General features: G+C 41.4%; 1 protein-coding gene across 1 annotated transcript in view; it reads left to right on the forward strand.

The window, feature by feature from the left end:
* l(3)76BDm (trafficking protein particle complex subunit 8 homolog l(3)76BDm) overlaps window positions 1-23,737 on the forward strand; it is a 71,895-nt gene that overhangs the window by 7,373 nt on the left and 40,785 nt on the right. Inside the window, exons 2-7 of the mRNA XM_076208614.1 lie at window positions 1,290-1,443; window positions 11,189-11,336; window positions 14,507-14,673; window positions 16,750-16,899; window positions 21,670-22,375; window positions 22,617-22,892. Of these exons, the coding sequence (XP_076064729.1) occupies window positions 1,290-1,443; window positions 11,189-11,336; window positions 14,507-14,673; window positions 16,750-16,899; window positions 21,670-22,375; window positions 22,617-22,892 (1,601 nt within the window). The remainder of the gene's footprint in view (window positions 1-1,289; window positions 1,444-11,188; window positions 11,337-14,506; window positions 14,674-16,749; window positions 16,900-21,669; window positions 22,376-22,616; window positions 22,893-23,737) is intronic.

Consider the following 23,737-nt stretch of genomic DNA (forward strand, 5'->3'; position numbering starts at 1 on the left):
AGATAAATTACAGCAATGGTCTGAAAAGTGGCTAATGAAATTTAACACAAGTAAATGCAAGGTAATGCACATAGGTAAAAATAACAGTAAGTACGATTACAAGTCATTTGGAAATTCGTTAACAAAAGTGAATAGTGAAAACGATCTCGGCGTAATCATCAATAATGATCTCAAATCATCCAAGCAGTGTGTTTCAGCCTCTGAGAAAGCAAATAAGATTCTAGGACTGATTGCGCGATCTTTTGACTTCAAAATTCCATCACTCATTAACAAGCTATATAAATCATTAGTTTGTCCACATTTGGAATATGCTGTTTCTGAATGGTCACCGAATCTCATTAAAGACATTGGCAGACTCGAAAAAGTACAATGGCGAGCCACAAAACTGATTCCAAATATAAAAAATAAATCATACGAAAATTGACTAAAACATATGAATCTGTTTTCCCTAAAAAAGCGTACACTCAGAGGTGACTTGATACAGTTCTTTAAAATTCTAAAGGGAATTTACATCAAAAGTGACAAAATTTTCACACTGAATGAGAATCCGACAAGAAACAATGGTTTCAAGCTGTCTGGAAATAGATTCAATTTGGAAGTGGGTTGAAACAACTTTGCCAACCATGTAGTTAATGAATGGAATATACTTCCTGCAGAGGCAGTGCAATGTAGTTCATTTTGAAGCTTTAAGAATCATTTAGATAAACACCTAAGCAAGATGCTGTAATGATTATAAGTTATTTTATATTATTTGTTTTTGTTTTGTTATCATTTGTCTGTTTGATTCTCATTAATTATTAGTTATATGTCAATATATTTTTATTTACTATTTATTTGTTTGTTTAATATTTAACTATACATATCCATTTATTTATGTATTTTATTTGTTATTTACATTATTATAGTTTTTATTTATTCATTTATTATTATTTTGATTTTTTTTTGCATCCGACCTAGATATAGACCAGAAGGTCTCCTGTCGGTATGCTCCGCCTTTGTAATCCTTTGTGTATTTAGGGATGGAATGGGTGGGAATGGTTTTTATGCCTTTTTCTTTCTGGCTACCTGCCTTGTAAGGGGGAAAAAGCCTTTGGTATATGTATGTATGTATTCTGTTTCTAGCAAATCTTTATTGAAAATAATTGGTATTGTTTCTATTTCACACAAGGATTGTTGCCAACCACCGCGAGGCTACAGATTTTACATTTTGTGAAACTTGAGGCAACAGTTATTTAATTAAATTGCTTATTGTTAACAAGGAGGATATACATTATTTTGAAATATTTCAGGTCGGATTAGTGACCACATGGGAAATTCCATTGTGGTGCGAAATCTTAAGGTAGAGTTTGAAGACATGAATAAACGACCCCCACAACCTACACTTGGTAAGAAGCTATTAAGTGAAGTTGTGAATAGTACGCCATGGGACCGACAAGCTTCAAAGTAAGTAGGTTTCTTGGGATATTCTCCATTTCATATTGTATGATTTACATTGTGTAGAGGGATATATTCCAGGACTCCCAGTAGATGCCTAAGACAAAGGTTTATTTTGAACTTTACATATATGTTTGTCCTGTACATGGATACCTATGATAAGAATTGAATTAATTAGACAGAGTAGGAGATAAGCAGCATTAATAGTAGAATGGAGTACTATAACAGTATATCTGCCTTTTGTTATATGTAAGTTTAGATTTTAGAGTGCACTTTTTTGAATAATGTGCCATAAATAATATAGGGGGAATTTTACACTGCACAGTTTTTATAATTACATGAATGATATCAAAACAACAATGCATCATCATTGAGAAACACATCTCCAAATTAGACTTAACTCATGATCCCAGAATATAGGAAAAATAAAGATGTGCAAGATTAAACTACACACAGAAACTGCCCTATCCTTTTCTAATAAAATAATAGAAAATCCTTAGAAAATGAAAAATATTCTCATAGAAGGTCCAGGCAAAATATGAAACAAGGATCTAAATGTCTAAGTCCTGTAACAATAAAAACCTTAACAGACATTTTTAACCATTCCTGGTTGCACAAGGGCATCTCAGTGAAATGGAAAAAGAGCACAGTCTGTATCCTGGAATAAAACAATCTGTTAGAAAATCCAGTATATTACAGACCTATCTCTCTACTCCTCACGATATTTAAACTGAGGGAAAGTTTGGTCCGAGGAAGAATCAAAACACATACCTATCTCACCAAATTAATAGTGATTCAAAGAGAGGAGTTTCATCAACATAGCGCTCACAAAATTCACCCAGCAGGTACTAAGTTGTGAAAAGAAATTGTCACCTGATGAACAGTAATGGTGGCAGTAGACTTAAACAAGACTTTGATGATCTCCAGATGCATTTTGTCAAAAAACAAACAAAAAACAACAACAAACAAACATGATTATAATAAAAAGTGGTTGACAAACTCCCTGGTCAGTAGAATATAGTGTTACAAAACAATTATTAAGGATCTAGATATTGTACAGTGGAGTTCCCCTAGGTGCAATACTATCACCAAATTTATTTAACCTAGGAGGGAGGGAGGGAGGGGTTGAATGGGAGTGGTGTATGTGGGGATGGAATGAGTGGGAGTGGATTTTATGCCTTTTTATTTCTACCTCCCTTGTAAAGGAGAAATAGCCATAGCCATTGGTATATGTATATATGTATGTATCTATATACCAAGGGTTTTTTGCCCCATACCAGGGAGGTAGGCAAAGTTGAAAGGCATATCCCCACTCCCACCCATTGCATCCTTACCCTTTCCACTCCCATCCACCACCCTTTCTGCCCTCTCATCTTAGCTCCTCATAGATGATGGGTCATCCCTGTATCCCACCCACTGCCCTGGGTCAGAAGCAATGTAGCATAATACAGACATTATTTAACCTATTCACAAATAACCTCTTTACTCCAAACACAGGGCATGGTATTAAAACTGTCCTATTAGCCTAGCACTGAGACAGTAAAATATCAGCCAAAATTGCACAAATCTACTTCAACAAGTTAAAATGATGAGGCCATAATAAATATGTGCTTCCCCTCAGAAGTCATGACTAACATTGCTTGTCTCTGACTACCATGAATTAAAGAAGCATCAAACAGTCAGAGTAGATACCCAATCTCTCCCACTGGACAAGAATTCTAAAATACTGGGCCTCATTTTTGATACACTTATGACCCTTAGCCTGCTCTTGACAGTGAAGACAAATAAGAAACTGAACATATTAAGAGCAGTAGCTGGTACAAGGTTTTGTTAGCAGCAAGAAATATAATCATTGTAGAGAGTTGATGATAGCAAATACAGTGTTGAGGAAGAAAGTAAAGCATAAGTACACATGAGAGGGTGGTAGATAGAGCATTAATAGACTATGTAGTGGTAACCAGGAGAATAGTAGGAAGAGTTAAGGATGTACATGTTTTGAGGGGATACAGTAGGGGAATATCAGATCATTTTTTGGTGGAAGGTAAGTTGAGAGTGGAGGATAGATGGAGAAAGAGGAAAAGGACAGAAGGTATGGAGGTGCTTAGAGTAAACTGCTTAAATGAAAAAGAAAAGGGGAAAGAGTACAAGAAGAAGCTGAGAGAGAAATGGGAGTACAGGATAGAGTAGAACTAGGATTGGAAGAATGGGGATAGTTCAAGAATGGAGTCGCAAGGTGTAGAGAGATGGTGTGTGTACCAAGGAGAATGGTAGGAAATAGAAGGAAGGGTATTGAGTGGTGGGATGAGGAAGTAAAGAAGGTTGTATAAGAGAAGAAGCGAGCATTCTCAGATTGGTTACAAAATAGGATGAGAATCATAGGTACAAAGAAAAGAGAAGAGAAGTAAAGCATAAGATAAATAAGGCAAAGGAGAGCAGATGTGAAATGGGGTAAGAGTATGATAGAACATTTTGAAAGTAATAAAAAAAATGTTTTGGAAAGAAATTAAGAGAGAAAGAGGAGGCGAATCAAGTAGAGAAGGAAAGGGAAAAAGTGCAGTTGGAGAGATGACAATAAAAGAGAGTTGCTAAATGTGAAGGAGGTTAGGGAGGGAAAGGTAGTTGCAGTGGGGAGCACTAAGGAATTGACAGTAATGAGGTGAAGGCAGTTGTTAAGATGATGAGAGCAGGTAAGGCATGTGGGTTGGATGGGTGTCATGCAGAATGTCTAAAAAAAGGAGGTACAGTGATGGTGGACTGGCTGGTGAGGTTATTTAATGTTTATTTAAGAGAGGGTAGAGTGCCAGAGGACTGGAGGAGTGCCTGTATAGTTCCACTTTACAAGGGAAAAGGGGACAAGTGTGAGTGTAGTAGTTTCAGAGGGATCAGTTTGTTAAGTGTAGTTGGGAAGGCTTATGGGAGGGTCTTGATTGAGAGGAGTAGGAGAGGAACAGAGGGAGTAATTGGTGAGGAACAGTGGGTTTAGGACAGGTAGAGGTTGCGTGGATCAGATTCTTGTGGTAAGACAGATATGTGAGGAAGCTATAGGAAAAGGTAAGGATGGTTTTTTGGCTTTTATGGATTTGGAAAAGGCTTATGACAGGGTAGACAGAAAGGCACTGTGGGAGGTATTACAGATATATGGGATAGTAGGAAAGCTTTTAAGAGCAGTCACGAGTTTTTACAAGTAGTAGAGCGTGTGTTAGGATTAGAAATGGAGAGAGTGAGTGGCTGTTCAATTTATACATGGATGGGGTAGTACATACATACATACATACATATACCAAGGCTTTTTCCCCCTTCCAAGGGAGGTAGCCAAAAAGGGAAAGGCATAAAAACACTCCCACCCATTTCATCCCCAAATACACTCCACACCCCTCCCACCCTTCCTCTCATCTGAGCACCTCCTGGATGACGGGTCATCCCTGCACCCCGCCCACCGCCCTGGGTCAGAAGCAGTGTCGCAAGACACAGTACATCCACAGCAAGGCCGCTTCATTTAATCGGCGACCCCCCCTCTCCGTCCCCCTTTGCATATAAGGAGAGGACGGGGAGAAATCCCTTCGGGCTGCGTCAAAATTTACTCACACATACTACCCCGCCCATTCCTCCTCATGCAATCACAACATCATCCATATACAACCATTCTCCACTCACCTCTGTCTTCCGTCCTCTCCCTTCCTTCCTCAACAGACATTCCCCTCTTCCCCAAAGCCCCCTTCACCCCATCCATCCACCTCATCCTAGGACGTCCCCTCATGTTCACTCCCTCCACATCTGCCTTCCATACCTCTTTTACTAGTCTTTCTTCACTCATTCTTTCCACGTGTCCAAACCATCCTAATATTCTTTCATCAACCCTCTCTCCCAAATCCTTTTTCACCCCTGTTCTCCTCCTCACCTCCTCATTTCTCACTCTATCTAGCCTAGTAACCCCCGCCATACTTCTCAGACATCTCATCTCAAACACATTCAAACTCCTTCTCTCTTCTTCTCTTATGTTCCACGTTTCTGCCCCATACAGTGCTGTTGGCACAATCACTCCTTCATACAGTCTCCTCTTCGCATCCATTCCCAAATGTCTATTTCTCATTACACTCTTTAAACCACCAAGGCATTTACTCGCAGATTTATGGGATAGGAGGAAAGCTTTTGGGAGCTGTCAAGAGTTTTTATGTGAGTAGTAGAGCATGTGTTAGGATTGGAAATGGAGAGAGTGAGTGGTTTGAAGTAAAGGTGGGACTTCGTCAAGGATGCGTTATGTCGCCCTGGCTGTTCAACTTATACATGGATGGGGTGGTGCGAGAGGTGAATGCTAGGGTAGTGAGTCAGGGATTGGAGATGGTTAAAGAAAATGGAGAAAAGTGGGAGGTGAGCCAGCTGTTGTTTGCGGACGACACTGCGCTTGTGGCAGGGTCAGAGGAGGGATTGAGGAAGCTGGTGGCAGAGTTTGGGAGAGTATGTGATAGAAGAAAGCTAAAGATAAATGTGGGTAAAAGTAAGGTGATGAGATGTACAAGGGGTGAAAGTGGCAGTAGACTGGAAGTGAACATTAAGGGAGAGCGACTGGAGGAAGTGGATAGTTTTAGATACTTGGGTGCAAGTGTAGCAGGAAAAGGTGGAGTGAAGGTGGAGGTAGAATGTAGATTGAGAGAAGCGAGTAAATGCCTTGGTGGATGGGGTAGTGCAAGAGGTAAATGCAAGGGTAGTGGGTCAGGAATTGGAGATGGTTAAATAAAAATGGAAAAAAGTGGGAGATAAACTAGTTGTTTGCTGACCATTCTCCACTCACCCCTATCTTCTCTCTTCTCCCTTCCTTCCTCAACAGACATTCCCCTCTTTCCCAATGCCCCTTTTACCCCATCCATCCATCTCATCCTTAGTTGTCATCTCGTGTTCACTCCTTCCACATCTGCCTTCCACACCTTTACTAGTCTTTCTTCACTCATTCTTTCCATGTGTCCAAACCATCCCATAGTCTTTCATCCACCCTATCTCCCAACTCCCTTACCACCCCTGTTCTCTTCTTCACCTCCTCATTTCTCACTCTATCCAGCCTAGCAACCCCTATCATACTTCTCAGAACCTCCTCTCAAACACATTCAAACTCTCTTCCTCTCTTATGTTCCTTGTTTCTGACCCATACAGTGCTGTCAGCACAATCACTCTTTTATACAATGTCTGTTTCTCATCACACTTTTTAATCCAGCAAGGCATTTACTCCCTTCTCTCAGTCTACATTCTACCTCCCCCTCCACTCCTCCCTTTCCTGCCATATTTGCACCCAAGTATCTAAAACTATCCACTTCCTCCAGTCTCTCCCCCTTAATACACACTTCCAGTCTGCTGCCACTTTCTCCCCTTGTACATCTCATCACCTTACTTTTACCCATGTTTATCTTCAACTTCCTTCTTTCACACACCTTCCCAAACTCTGTCACTAACTTTTTCAATCCCTCCCTTGATCCTGCTACAAGTGCAGTGTTATTGTGTATAGATGATGCTGTGATCCATGGAAGAGAGTGGGTAGGGGATGAGGGAGTATGTACGAATTGATATTTTGACACAGCCTGAAGGGATTTCCCTCCATCTTCTCTGTTTCTGCATAGGAGATGGAGATTGGGTGTTGCCAATTAAATGAAGCAGCCTTGCTGTGGATATGCTATGTCTTGCTACACTGCTTCTGACCCAGGTCAGTGGGTGAGATGCAGGGATGATCCATCATCCAGGAGGAGCCAAGATAAGAGGGAGGGAGGGAGATGAGTGGGAGTGGAGTATGTGGGGATGAAATGGGTGGGAGTGGATTTCATGCCTTTTTTTTTTTTTTTTTTTGCCACCTCCCTTTTAAGGGGGAAATGGCCATTGGTATATGTATGTATTTACCTAGTTGTATTTTGCGGGAAGGGGAGCTACGCTCATGGTGTCCCGCCTTTGTATCTCGCAGTGTCTAGTTTGATTTTAAACTCATGAATGGTTTTTGCGCACACCATTCATGAGTTTAAAAGCAAACTAGACGCTGTGAGATACAAAGGCGGGACACCACGGGCGTAGCTCCCCTTCCCACAAAATACAACTAGGTAAATGCATACATATATCAATGGCCATTTCCCCCTTACATGGGAGGTGGCCAAAAAAAAACAAAGGCATGAAATCCACTCCCACATGTTTCATCCCCACATACTCCACACCCACTCATCTCCCTCCCACCTTGATGTGGTTTAATGTCACAAACTCCCCCGTATTGGGAGGCTAGGATGGTGCCCTTTACAATGGACTTTGTGGCATGGAATTTAATGAACCATGCCCTTAGTTCAACTTGCCCAGAGCAGGATTCTAATCATTGTCATCTTGACCTCAGACGCAAGTAATGATGCCCTAACCTGCTTGGCCAGTGAGCATCCATGTATATGAAACACACAATCTTTTATGATTGATAACTAATTTCCTCTTATAGGACAATATTGATTTTTTTTTTTTTTCCAACTTCTGCTGTACTCCATAAATCTTTCCTGTGCCATCTCTGTGACCACCTCTTCATCTTCCTGTTACACCATAGGTAGGCCTGGGGTTAGGGTCAGTAATAATATCACCCATATTTCCTGTATGTCATAAAGAGGCACACTTGAATAGGTAGGGGATGGTGAGGGCTAGGAACCTAACCAGGTATAGTAGAAAAGTGCAAAGGGTGGAACAGAAAATTGTGTGTGGGAAAATAACTTGCAAACATATAGTAAATAGGCATGGGAGGGGATTTACAATTATGATTTGAAATGTGAATATGGGAAATACATACACACATACATATACCAAGGCTTTTTCCCCCTTCCAAGGGAGGTAGCCAAAAAGGGAAAGGCATAAAAACACTCCCACCCATTTCATCCCTAAATACACTCCACACCCCTCCCACCCTTCCTCTCATCTGAGCACCTCCTGGATGACGGGTCATCCCTGCACCCTGCCCACCGCCCTGGGTCAGAAGCAGTGTCGCAAGACACAGTACATCCACAGCGAGGCCGCTTCATTTAATCGGCGACCCCCCCTCTCCGTCCCCCTTTGCATATAAGGAGAGGACGGGGAGAAATCCCTTCGGGCTGCGTCAAAATTTACTCACACATACTACCCCACCCCCCACTTCCCTGCCCATTCCTCCTCATGCAGTCACAACATCATCCATATACAAACATTCTCCACTCACCTCTGTCTTCCGTCCTCTCCCTTCCTTCCTCAACAGACATTCCCCTCTTCCCCAAAGCCCCCTTCACCCCATCCATCCACCTCATCCTAGGACGTCCCCTCATGTTCACTCCCTCCACATCTGCCTTCCATACCTCTTTTACTAGTCTTTCTTCACTCATTCTTTCCATGTGTCCAAACCATCCTAATATTCTTTCATCAACCCTATCTCCCAAATCCTTTTTCACCCCTGTTCTCCTCCTCACCTCCTCATTTCTCACTCTATCTAGCCTAGTAACCCCCACCATACTTCTCAGACACCTCATCTCAAACACATTCAAACTCCTTCTCTCTTCTTCTCTTATGTTCCACGTTTCTGCCCCATACAGTGCTGTTGGCACAATCACTCCTTCATACAGTCTCCTCTTCGCATCCATTCCCAAATGTCTATTCCTCATTACACTCTTTAAACCACCAAGGCATTTACTCGCTTCTCTCAATCTACATTCTACCTCCACCTTCACTCCACCTTTTCCTGCTACACTTGCACCCAAGTATCTAAAACTATCCACTTCCTCCAGTCGCTCTCCCTTAATGTTCACTTCCAGTCTACTACATCTCATCACCTTACTTTTACCCACATTTATCTTTAGCTTTCTTCTATCACATACTCTCCCAAACTCTGCCACCAGCTTCCTCAATCCCTCCTCTGACCCTGCCACAAGCGCAGTGTCGTCAGCAAACAACAGCTGGCTCACCTCCCACTTTTCTCCATTTTCTTTAACCATCTCCAATCCCTGACTCACTACCCTAGCATTCACCTCTCGCACCACCCCATCCATGTATAAGTTGAACAGCCAGGGTGACATGACGCATCCTTGACGAAGTCCCACCTTTACTTCAAACCACTCACTCTCTCCATTTCTAATCCTAACACATGCTCTACTACTCTCATAAAAACTCTTGACAGCTCCCAAAAGCTTTCCTCCTATCCCATAAATCTGCATAACCTCCCACAGTGCCTTTCTGTCTACCCTATCATAAGCCTTTTCCAGATCCATGAAAGCCCAAAAAAACATCCTTCCCCTTTCCTATAGCTTTCTCACATATCTGTCTTACCACAAAGATCTGATCTACACAACCTCTACCCGTCCTAAATCCACACTGTTCCTCACCAATTACTCCCTCTGTTCCTCTCCTAATCCTCTCAATTAAGATCCTCCCATAAGCCTTCCCTACTACACTCAACAGGCTAATCCCTCTGAAATTACTACATTCACACTTGTCCCCTTTTCCCTTGTAAAGAGGAACTATACAGGCACTACTCCAGTCCTCCGGTACTCTACCCTCTCTCCAGCAAACATTAAATAACCTCACCAACCAGTCCACCATCACTGCACCTCCCTTTTTCAGACATTCTGCATGACATCCATCCAGACCAGGTGCCTTACCTGCTTTCATCATCTTTACAGCTGCCTTCACCTCATCCTTCCTTATTTCTCCTCCATTCTCCTCACTCATCACTCTCATTTTCTTCGCATTTCCCACTGCAGCTATCTTTCCTTCCCTATCCTCCTTCACATTCAGCAACTCCCTAAAATATTCTGCCCATCTTCCCCTCACTGCCATCTCTTCCATTATCAACTCTCCATCTGTACCTTTTACCTTTTCTTCCCTACTTGATTCGCCTCCTCTTCCTCTCTTAATTTCTTTCCAAAACATCTTTTTATTACTTTCAAAATTTTCTGTCATACTCCTACCCCATTTCACATCTGCTCTCCTCTTTGCCTCCTTTACCTTTTGCTTTACTTCTCTTTTCTTTTCTTTGTACGTCTCATATGACTCCCCTGTCCTCTTTTGTAACCAATCTGTGAATGCTCGCTTCTTCTCTTCTACAGCCTTCTTTGTTTCCTCATCCCACCATTCACTACCCTTTCTTCTATTTCCCCCTGTCCTTCTTGTTCCACACACCATCCTTGCACACTTTAAGACTCCCTCCTTGAACCATCCCCATTCCTCCTCCACACCCATCTCTGCTCTATCCTTTACTCCCTCCCACTCCTCCTTCAGCTTCTTTTCGTACTCCTTCTCCTTTTCCTTTTCATTCAAGGAGTTCACTCTAAGAACCTCCCTACTTTTTGTCCCTTTCCTCCTTCTCCATCTATCCTCCACTCTCAGCTTACCTTCCACCAAAAAATGATCTGATATTCCCCCACCCTCTCCCCTTAGCACATGTACATCCTTAACTCTTCCTATCATAATCCTATTTACCACTACATAATCCATTAACGCTCTATCTACCACCCTTCCCTCCACCACCCTCTCCCATGTGTACTTATGCTTGACTTTTTTCCGAAACACTGTATTTGCTATCATCAACTCTCTTTCTAGACACATTTCCACCATCAACTCTCCACTACGATTCTTTCCTGGAACTCCACACTTCCCAACCACTCCATCCATTGGACCATTTCCCACCCTATGGGAAATAGGTTGTAGAATGTAGATTGTGGTAGATGGATTGCAGAAATGTAGATTATTTACCACACTTGCAAATAACTAGGATGTTTCCATCTTTCCTAAGAACCATTGCAGCCTCAGGGACACGAGATGCCCTGGCCTTGGAGCTGCAGCACACGACGCCGTGGTACGAATCATGGAGAGACACATTTCTTCACATTCAGTACCCGTCTGACCACGAATTCACCAAACACTACATTGCTTGCATAATTGTAAGTTTATGTGATACTTTTTTGTTTTGTTTTATACTGTGCAGTACTGTACAGAGTGAATTACCATAAGAAATAAAAATACAGTAAGCTTAGATGCAGTAGCACTGTGTTGTTTGTGCTATAGAAAATAAATGACAGCTCATCATAATAACAGTTGTAATTCTTACAAATCTATCTATATACCAAGGGCTTTTTCCCCCATACAAGGGAGGTAGCTAAGTCAAAATCCATATACCCACTCCCACCCATTCTACTCTCATCCACAACCCTTTCTTCCCTCACATCTTAGCTCCTCATGGATGAAGGGTCATCCCTGTATCCTGCCCACTGCCCTGGTTCAGAAGCAATGCAATAAGACACAGTGCATCCATAGCAAGGCCACTTCACTTAATTGGAGACTCCCCTCTCCATCCCCTCATGCAGAAAAAGAGAAGACGGGGAGTCCTTGATCTCGTGCCCCCCTCCTTTCATCACAGTATCATCTATACACAGCCATTTTCCACTCACCCCTATCTACTGCCTTCTTTTTGCCTTGTTCAACAGACATTCCCCTCTTGCTCAATGCCCCCTTTCATTCTGTCCATGTATCTCTTCCACAGTCATCCTCTTAAGTTTGCTCCATCCACCTGTGCCTTTCATACCTCCTTTACTAATCTTTCTTTTGTCATTCTTTCTTTATGTTCAAACCATCCCAGTACTTTTTCATGAGCCCTGTCTGGCACCTTTTCTGCCCCTGCTCTCCTCCTTACCTCCTCATTTTGCACTATCCAACCTTGTAACCCCTATCATACTTTTCAGACATTTTATCTCAAACACATTTAAACTTTTCCTCTCTGCCTTAAGTTCCAAGTCTCTACCCCCATAAAGTGCTGTCAACACAATCACCCCTTCAAATAATCTCCTCTTGGCATCCATTCCCAAATGCCTTTTTCCCATTACACTTTTAAATCCCTGAAAGCATTTAGTAGCTTCTCTCGATCTACAATTTACCTCCATCTCCACTCCTCCCTTTCCTACCACATGTGACCCCAAATACCTAAAGCTATTCACTTCCATCCTCTCTCCTTTAAGACTCACTTTCAGTTCACTGCCATCCTCTCCCCTTGTACTTCTCATCATCTTGCATTTATACACATTTACCTTTAACTTTCTCTAATTGCATACCTTCCCAAACCCTGTCACTCTCTCCCATATTCCCTCCTGACCTTGCCACAAGTGCAGTGTCATCAGCAAACAACTGGCTCACCTCCCACTTTTCTCCATTTTCTTTAACCATCTCCAGTCCTCTGCTGATTACCCTTGCCTTTACCTCCCACACCACCCCATCCATTTACACATTGAACAGCTATGGCGACATTACATATCCCTGATGCAGCCCCACCTTTACCTCAAACCACTTGCTCTCTCCATTTCCAATCATAACACAGGCTCTACTATTCTCATAAAAACTCTTGACTGCCCTTAATAGCTTTGCGCCAATCCCATATATCTACAAAACCTCCCACAGTGCCTTCCTGAGTACCCTGTCATAAGCCTTTTCCAAATCCATAAAAGCCCAGAACCGTACCTTTTGCTAAAGCTTTCTTACATATCTGCCTTATCACAGAAATATGATCCATGCAACCCCAACCACACTGTTCCTCACCAATTACTCCCTCTACTCATCTCCTAATCCTCTCGGTTAAAACCCTCTCATATGCCTTCCCAACTACACTCCCTCCATCTTATCTTGGCTCCTCCTTGATGACAGGTCATCCCTGCATCTCCCCCACTGCCATGGGTCAGAAGCAATGTAGCAAGGCTGCTTCATTTCACATCTTAACATTTAGCAGCTCTCTAAAATACTCTGGTCATCTTCCTCAACAGACATCCCCCTCTTCCTCAACACCCCTCATACCCTATCCATCCATCTCATCCTCATCTGCCCCCTCCTGTTTACTCCATCCACCTCTGCCTTCCAGCTGAGGATGAGATGGATGGATAGGGTAAGAGGAGCATTGAGAAAGTGGGGGATGTCTGTTGAGGAAGAAAGGGAGAAGACAGAGAATAGGGGTAAGTGGAGAATGGTTGTGTATGGATGATGCTATGATACATGGAAAGGAGTGGGTGGGGGATGGGGGGTTAGGGAGTGGTTATATATGAATGATATTTTGACGCAGCCCGAAGGGATTTCTCCCTGTCTTCCCTTATTCTGCATGAGGGGATGGAGAGGAGGGGGTTGCTTATTAAATGAAACAGCCTTGCTGTGGATGTGCTGTGTCTTGATGCATTACTTCTGACCCAGGGCAATGGACGAGATGCAGGGATGACCTGTCATCCAGGAGGAGCAAAAAAAAAAGAGTTTTCTGTCATAATCCTCACCATTTTACATCTGCTCTTCTTTTTGTCTCCTTTATCTTATGTTTTGCTTCCCCTCTTTTTTCTTTGTATCTCTCATATGTTTCTCTGGTCCTACTTTGCAACCAGTCCCTAAATACTTGCTTCATCTCTCCTACCATCTTCTTCACTTTATCATCCTACCAATCACTACCCTTCCTTCTATTTCTTTCCATCTTCCTTGTTCCACATACCATCTTTGCACACCTTGTAACTCCCTCCTTCAAACACCCCCACTCCTCCACTCCTAACTCTACTCCATCCTTCACCACCTCCCACACCTCTCTCTGCTTCTCCTTGTACTCCTGATCCTTTTCCTTTTCAATTAAACAGTTTACTCTAAGCACCTCCCTTCCTTCTGCCCTTTTCCTCTTTTTCCACCTATCCTCCACTCCCAACTTCCATTCAAAAAAAAAAAAAATGATTTTCCCTCACTCTACCTTTAGAAAATGGACATCCAGAACTCTTCATACTCTTCTCCTGGATCCCAGTACATAGTTCATTAATGCCTTATGAACCACCTTTCCATCCACCATCCTTTCCCATGTGTACTTATGCTTGACTTTTTTCCTAAACCCTATGTTAGCTGTCATCAACTTGCTTTATAAACACATCACCATTAACTCCCCAAGTGCTGTGATTTTTACCTGGCACTCCAAACTTCCCAATCACTTTGTCTATTGGTTCATCCACCTACTTTAACATTGAGATCTCCCAATATCACTCTCAGAGCTGAACTTGTGGAGGTAAGGTACTATCATGATTCTAATTTTTTTTTTTTTTTTATGTAATAGGTAGTATCATCTGGTAGTGAGAACCCTCTTGATCAACTGAACCGCCTGTCACAGTACCAGCATCAACAACAGCACCAAACACCAGCAAGATATCCAAAGTGGTTCTGCCCTAATTTGCTCAAGTACTACCTTCTTGTGCATGATACCACCACAGGAGATTTGGAGGCGTAAGCTATTAGAATTTTCGGTTTAATCCTATGGTATTAAACTAAAAACCTACTGTCAGAAAAAAGAAAGGCAGGGTTGTTCTGTACAGATGCTCCTCTACTTACTTTCATTCGTTTTACGTTTTTTCGATTTTACGTTTGAACTGACTGTAAAAAAAAAAATTAATTTTTATTTTTGAGTGAATTTTTTAGTTTAGCGTGCTCTCTGTAGTTCAAAGGATACTTACGCATGACGCTGTGTCCATTGTTTACATGGCACAAACAACAGACTGAACGTGCCTTGCCTCCTCCTCCTCCTCCTCCTCCTCCTCCTCCTCCTCCTCCTCCTCCTCCTCCTCCTCCTCCTCCTCCTCCTCCTCCTCCTCCTCCTCCATCTCAATTTAAGTTGCTTGAATTTAATTTATTTGAAATTAATGTTATTATTTTACAATGTTATGTGTATAATTAATGATTTAGGGGTGTTTTATAAGATACGGTAATAGAATTTACGGATGTATAGTACAGTAACAACTTACGTTCATTTTCAACTTACGTTCGGCCGTTCGGAACGTAACTAAAACGTAAGTTGAGGAGCGTCTGTATATTGCAATTGCAGTCTGTATTTAACAACTCAGTTTTCCAGTCTTTTCTCTGACAGTGTTTTTTTTTTTTTTTTTAACATATACACTAGAATGTTTACTTAGTTCCTATGGTGTTAAGTATTGATGTAAAAGTATACTGAAAGGTGATCTGTAGTTTACTTTTGATAATGCTGCTCCTTATTTCTTTCCAGTGAACAGTTAATATACAAGGTCTTATCCATAACAATACATACTGAGGTTAATGCTCATTATTATAATAATTTTTTATGTGTACCTGATACACCCCTCTCATGGAATAGATTGACTTATCTATATGCTATTCTCCAGCTCACTCTGTCACCCTCCCATATTTTTGCTTATTCAGCACCCTGACCATGAGCTCTTGTGGCTTCATTCATGCATTGCACCCATATTTTCTTTGGTCTTTCCCATGCTCTCACTCCCAGCACTACAGGTTCATGAATCATTTGAGGATATCTACTCTTGTTCATTCTTATTGTATGACCAGACCTCCAATGGTTGGCTGGTTTTTCTCTTTCTCCTAAACCCATCTGCACCCTAGTCTATTCATGTTATATCATTCTTTATATTTCATATTCTGTGACACTTTGAAAATCTCTCGGTCATCTCGTTTCCATTGTCTTTACCTAGTTGTATTTCACAGGACTAGAGCTATGCTCGTTTTGACCCATTTTTGTATCTCTCCACATCCAGTTTGCTTTTGAATTCGTGTATAGTTCTGGCATTAACTGTTTCACAGTTCAATTTGTTCCAGACATCAATCACTTTGTGTGGGAAACTGTTTTTTTTTTTTTTTTTTTTCAGATCTCTTCTGTAGCTGTCTTTCTTTAGTTTCTCTTGTGTGTCCTCTTGTTTCTCTTTCGTCCCATTTTAATAGATCATCTCTATCAAGAACTTCCATTCCTTTCATAATACTGAAAATGGTCACACCACTTGCATATATCACCAGGCTTCACTCCCATACATAACTCTTGACATAGTTATTTCTTCATTGCTTCCAATGACATATTTTTATTTCTCCATACTACTGTCAGGGCACCTCTTACCTTTTTACTCTTCCCTCACTATATGGTCAGTACCTTCCTTCAATGAGAGGAGAATAACCTTGCAAATCTTAGGACCTACCACACATGGTACAGTTCATGTAGAATTTCCTTATTTAATACATATGCAGTCATTGGTTTTTAACCTTGGGTTCACACACCTCTTGGGTGTATGGTACACAAAAACTGGGATTATAAACAATGCAGATTGACTGCCTGATTGAGCTGCTGTGAATATTTCTTATATACTAATAGAACTGACTTTAGGTATTTAAAGTTCTGTATCATTGCTGTTATTTTGTCAATCAACTTTTAGTCTTAAATAAGAATATATAAAGGATGCAAAGAAATACATTGAAATTTCAGGATGTGTGAACATTGAATAATGGTTAAGACCCACTGCACTAAATATTCATTCATATTTTGGGCAGAGCGGAAACAGTGTATGAGCAGATGTCAAGCATGTATGGTGCAGCCAACTGTCACTTGCTCCAGATCAACTCAAGGCCACATGGGCAGATGGACATTCACTTGCCAGATCCTTGGAGTCAATTCCTCCAGTTTAGGTCCACGTGTGAATCGTGAGTATAAAAGATTTCTTTATATTTTGTGGAATTATTGAATATGATTGTGCAGATATTTAATACATACATGTGTAATATTTAATACATATATACATACATATACCAATGGCTTTTTCCCCTTATAAGGGAGGTAGCCAAAGTCAAAGGCATAACTCCACTCCCACCCATTTCATCCCATATATTCCATTCCCATTCATCACCCCTCCCTCCCTCCCTCTTTTCTTGGCTCCTGGATGATGAGTCATCCCTGCATCTTGTCCACTGCCCTGGGTCAGAAACAATGCAAGGCACAGCACATCCAGAGCAAGGCCACTTCACTTAACCATGCAGAAAAAGAGAAGATGGGGAGAAATCCCTTTGGGCTGTGTCAAAGTATCATTCACACATACTCCCTCACCCCCCTGTCCCCCACCCACTCCCTTCCATGCATTACAGTGTGTACATGTAATTGTTATGTTGTCTGTGTAAGGAGATTTGTATTTCTGAGGTGTTGGGTATGTGTATATAATGGATATATAGATTAAAGAGTGTGGTGGATAGAACTGAGCCCTGTGGTATTCTGTTCTTAAAGTTTCTGATGAGCAGTGATTGGCCATCATATGACACATAGGCATTTCTATCTGCCAGATAATTGGCCAGCCATCTTTTGATATTATTGTGCATGTTTAAGTTATATGATTTGATTGTGAGATTGTGATGGAGAATGGCAATGAAAGCTTTACTAATGTCTAGTAATCTGTGTGGGGGCTTATCTGAATTGATACCATCAATAACTGAGTGTGAGCTATATCAGAAGAGTGATTGTGGAATGTAATGGCCTAAAATCATGTTGTGATTCAGCAATGGGAGTATGTAGTGTGACGAGTTGTAATATGAGGTGTTTTATGACTTTGGAGGGGGTGCAGAGAAATGTGATAGGGCTGTGTTATGCTGGAACTGTTGGGTCTTTATTGGGTTTAGGGATGGTGATGATTACCCCCCGTGCTTCCAGATGTCGGGTATAGTGTTGTATGAATAGCTGTAGTTTACAATGTTGATGAGTGTGTGTATGCCATGTGGTCCAATGTGTTTTAAGTGGATGTTACTTATGTTGTCATGGTATGGCAACATCTTTGTCATGGGACCATTCCCCAACCCTCAAGAGTTGGGGTCCAGTCAGCCACAACACCCCTGCCACTGGCTCTTATGCAGGTGGCATTGATCCATGGATGAGGCAGTTGAGATATGTGGGATTTGTCAGTCAATCAATCTGTTTCTCATGGTCTCTTGCAGGTAACTAACACTGGCTTCCAGGCAGACCCACAAGTCACTCGGGGAATAGATTTTGTGTTGTCATCTAAGGATTATTAGTGTGAGGTGCTCTGAGTCATCTATGAGATAGTTGCATTTAGGACAGTTTGAATCTGTTGTCAGGCCTGTTCTGTATTTGTTGGTAGAGTTTCAATGCTGGATGGTGCCCTGAATACAAGTGTGCTAGTGTGGTCTTGCCAGATAAGGAAAGGTTTTTACTATGGGGTGAATGTTTTGTGTGGTTCAGGTGGTAGGTTGTTATAAATGTTTGAATAATATGCTACTGGTGGGTATTTTTCCATTCTGTTAGGGTGCTTAGGGTGTTAGGGTGCATCTTTTTATTACTCTCTACTACACTCTTAATGTTTGTAAGTTGTTTAATGATTCTTGGGAACCAGGCTTTGGAGGTATAATTGAGTGTGGATCTTATAAAATTGCTTAAAGATGGTTATTAGTTTCTTTCTCTTGTCCAGAGTCAGTGCTTGCAATGAGTTAATTGATTTATTTTCTATTTATTTATTATATTTATTTATTTATTTTTTAGGTCAGGTCATTGATTTGTGTGGTGAAAGTCTCGTGAGCGTCAAATGTGAGGCCTAAAATTTTGGGGTTATTTTCCAATGGAAGGGTTTGGTCATTTAGTTTTACTATAAGATTGGATTTTTGGACTGCCAGTGACAACAAATTCAAATAATTCTCATCCCTACTAATAAACAATTTCCTCCGAGACATGGGTCTCCTGCACAAGAGAACTGGGACAGTGTATTGATTAATTAGTATGTAAAAGTACTATCTATGTATATACATACATATACCAAGGGCTTTTTCCCCCATACAAGGAAGATAGCCTAAGCCAAAGGCATATATCAACTCCCACCCATTTCATCCCCACATACTCCACTCCCATTCATCACCCCTGCTTCCTGCTATTCTTAGCTCCTCCTCAATGAGAGGTCATCCCTGATCTTGTCCACTGCCCTGGGTCACAAGCAATGCAGCAAGACACAACACATCCAGAGCAAGGCCGCTTCATTTAATTGGTGACCCACCCCCCTATGTCCCCTCATGCAGAGAGAGGACTGGGAGAAATCCCTTTGGACTGCATCAGAATATCATTCACACATACTCACCCCCCATCCCCTACCCACTCCCTTCTATGCATCACAGATTCATCCATACACAACCATTCTCCACATATCCCTATCTTCTATCTTCTCCCTTCCTTCCTCAACAGACATTCCCCTCTTTCACAATGCCTCTTATACCCCATCCACCCATCTCACCCTTGGTTGCCCCCTCATGTTCATTCCATCCACCTCTGCCTTCCACTCCTCTTTTACTAACTGTTTCATTTATTCTTTCTTTGTGTCCAAACCATCCCAATACTCTTACATCAATCCTATATCCCAATTCCCTTTCCACCTCCACTCTCCTCCTTGCCTCCTTGTTTCTCACTCTATCCAATCTAGTAACCCGTACCATACTTCTCAGGCGTTTCATCTCAAACACATTTAGTCTTTCTCTCTTATGATCCATGTTTCTGCCCCATACAGTGCTTTTGGCACAATCACTGCTTCATACAATCTCCTCTTAGTATCAATTCCTAAATGTCTATTTCTCATTTTTTTTAATCCCCCAAAGCATTAAATTGCTTCTCTCATTCTACAGTCCACTCCACCTCCATTCATCCCTTTCCTGCCACATGTACCCTTAAGTATATAAAGCTATCCATTTCTTCCAGTCTCTCTCCTTTAATTCTTACTTCCAGTCTGCTGCCACCTTCTCCCCTTGTACATCTCATCACCTTACTTTTACCCATATTTATCTTCAACTTCCTTCTTTCACACACCTTCCCAAACTCTGTCACTAACTTCCTTAATTCCTCCTCTGATCCTGCCACAAGCTCAGTGTTGTCAGCAAACAACTGGCTTATCTTTCATTTTTCTCCATTTTCTTAAACCCTCTCCAATCCCCATCCCATTACCCTTGCATCTACTTCTCGCACCACCCCATCCATGTATAAATTGAACAGCCATGGAGACATAACACATCCCTGACTAAGTCCAACCTTTACCTCAAACTGCTCACTCTCTCCGTTTCTAATTCTAACATAGGCTCTACTACTCTTATAAAAACTCTTGACTGCTCTTAACAGTTTTCCTCCTATCCCAAATAAATGTAATACCTCCCACAGTGCCTTCCTGTCTACCCTGTCATAAGCCTTTTCCAAATCTATAAAGACCCAAAAAACATCTATACCTTTTCGTAAAGCTCTTGTACATATCTGTCTTACCACAAAAATCTGATCCACGCACCCCCTACATGTCCTAAACCCACACTATTCCTCACCAATTACTCCCTCTGTCCCTCTCCTAATCCTCAATGTTTATCTATGTACCAAGGGATTTTTTCCTCCCATACCAAGGAGGTAGTCAGTCAAAAAGGCATATACCCATCTCCACCCATTTCATCCCCACCATTTATACTCCCATTCACCACCCTTTCCTCCCTCACATATTAGCTCCTCATGGATGATGGTTCATCTCTGTATCCTACCTACTGCCCCGGGTCTGAAGCAATGCAGCAAGACATAGCACATCCACAGCAAGGCTACTTCACTTAATTGGTGATCCCTTTGGTCTTTATCAAAATATCACTCACACATACACATAACACTTCCTAACCCCCATCCCCCACCCACTGACTCCCTTGCATCACAGTATCATTCATACACAGCCATTCTCCACTCACCTCTATCTCCCACCTTCTCTCTTCCCTGATCAACAGACATCCCCCTCCAGCTCAATGCCCCTTTCACCCCATCCATCCATTTCATCCTTGATCATCCCCTCATGTTCACTCCATCCATCTCTTCCTTCCACCTCTTTCACTAATCTTTCTTCACTCATTCTTTCCATGTGTCCAAACCATCCCAATACTCTTTCATCAACTCTGTCTCCCATCTCCTTTTCCACCCCTGCTCTTCTCATTTCTTCATTCCTCACTCTATCCAACCTTGTAGCCCCTACCATACTTCTTAGATACATTTAAAATTTTCCTCTTTGCCTCTCTTAAATTCCATGTTTTTGCCCCATGCAGTGTTGTTGGCACAATCACCCCTACATATAATCTCCTCTTAGCATCCATTCCCAAACGTCTATTTCTCATCATTTTAATCCCCCAAGACACTTACTTGCTGTTCTCAATCTACAAAAGTACTATTTTGTGAAAAAATATTTTGAATGTATCAGCATATGGAAGGCATATAAGGATATAAAAAACATGTTAGTCATGAGAATCTTAAGGTTTTGTAACTTTCATGGTATTACATGAGACAAGATATTAATAGATATACTGTATATATGGGAAGCCCCATATGTTATAGCAAATATAAGGGTAGATATTGTAATGATAAGCAAATACAAGGGTAGTTATTTTAACAGTGAGCAAATGTAAAGTTAGTTATTTTATTGACAGGGGAGGCACCAGCTCTGAAACCAGCAGTGGCACTGGAACTCCACGTGAAGATGTCTCAGGAATGCCGACCAGAGTAATGGAGGGAGACTCATTGGAAAGTGTTCACCCGCTCTCCCCCATGTTGCCTCCACCAACAGAGGATGGCAAAAATGGTATCATTGATGGAATTGGTACTAATGATGTAGCTCCAGACATTCCTGTCATTCTTAACAACCAAAGTCTTCCTGTCTCTTCACAAGCAGTTCATCATGGAGGATGTTTGACCTCCTCTGATGTTGACAGGATCAGAATATTTGTGCATGAGTTCTGTTTAAGAAGTCTCCTGCCTTATGTAGAGCGGCAGATCAAGTATTTAAATGAAGCTGTCACAAACAGGTCAAGATCAAAATCTTTGTTCAGTGCCACACGACGCTGGCTGGGTGGTAACAAAGCCCCTGGTACAGCAAACAATACAGTTGTGTACAGTCCAGAAGCCACTGAATTACAGACAAGGAGGTTAGGGGATCTGTGTTTCATGTTTGGCCTGTATGAACTAGCATATAATGCATACCATACAGCAAAAAATGATTTCAAGAGTGACCAAGCATGGCTGTATTTTGCGGGAGCTCAAGAAATGGCAGGATTGGCTGCTTTTATGCACAGCAGTGCTGATTATCCAAAACGTTATTTGGAAGGCAGTCTTCAGACTTATCTCAGTGTGTGTAAGGTAAGAGAGTGATATCTGATATGGTATTTTCAATATAAAGTGGATGAGATTTACTTCCAATGGTGCGAGATTTTCTCTTGGATTATTTGAATGTAGTTACAAAGCTTATTTGTCCTTTCTCATTCCTTCTAAAGAAATTCATGCTATTACATTATTCACATGTAATGAAATTAATTTAGTGGTATGCCTTCAGCAAATTTATTCATCTTAGTAAAATAAATTGCAATAATTTTATTTTCAGGTTTACAACTATGCCATACGCTTGACTCTTTTAAGCACAGAAGTTCTCAAGCACATGGGAGAATACAGTGATGCAGCATTAACCTTTATCAAGATGACATCAGAAGAAAGTGATTTGCTATCAGCTCTGATGCTAGAGCAGGCAGCCCATTGTTTCATCAATGCAAGGCGACCTTTGCCCAGAAAATATGCATTTCATATGACCTTAGCTGGACATCGCTATAGTAAAGCTGGGCAGAGGGCACATTCTCTGCGTGCTTATAAGCAAGCATTTCAGGTGAGGTTGAATTACATACATATGGGGTCAGAACAGTGGTATTGGTAAATTGTTTGTTTTAGTGGAAATGAGCTTACTTATATGTGTTTTGTAGGGTTGAGATTGATGGTTTTGGTGCACCATGATACTTCAAGGAGGGAGTCATACAGTATGCAAAGATGGTGTGTGGAACAAGGAGGACAGGAGGAAATAGAAGGAAGGGTAGTGATTGGTGGGATGAGGAAGCAAAGAAAGTTGTAGATGACAAGAAGCAAGCATTCACAGATTGGTTACAAAATAGGACAAAAGAATCATATGAGAGGTACAAAGAAAAGAAAAGAGAAGTAAAGCATAAGATAAAGGAGGCAAAGAGAAGAGAAGATGTGAAATGGGGTAAGAGTATGACAGAAAATTTTGAAAGTAATAAAAAGATGTTTTGGAAAGAAATTAAGAGAGGAAGAGGAAGCAAATCAAGTAGAGAAGAAAAGGTAAAAGATGCAGATGGAGAGATGATAATGGAAGAGACAACAGTAAGAGGAAGATGGACAGAGTATTTTAGGGAATTGCTAAATGTGAAGGAGGACAGGGAGGGAAAGGTAGTTGCAGTGAGAAGCACTAAGAAAATGACAGTGATGAGTGAGGAAAGTGGAGGAGAAATAAGGATAGATAATATAAGACGTGATATTGAAACTCAAAATGTGTCAAAAAGAAATAATCATGAGTTTCTTAAAACCATGTACTTTAATGCTCATAGTATTAGGAACAAATTTCAGGAAATACAGGCGTATGTCAAAAGCGAAAATCTCGATATGATAGGAATAACCGAGACATGGTTAAGTGGTACAGAGTTCGAAGCTGAATTTAAT

Source organism: Oratosquilla oratoria, chromosome 25 (genome assembly GCF_046742065.1).
Source record: "Oratosquilla oratoria isolate Oo_2021 chromosome 25, ASM4674206v1, whole genome shotgun sequence".
NCBI classification, from domain to species: domain Eukaryota; kingdom Metazoa; phylum Arthropoda; class Malacostraca; order Stomatopoda; family Squillidae; genus Oratosquilla; species Oratosquilla oratoria.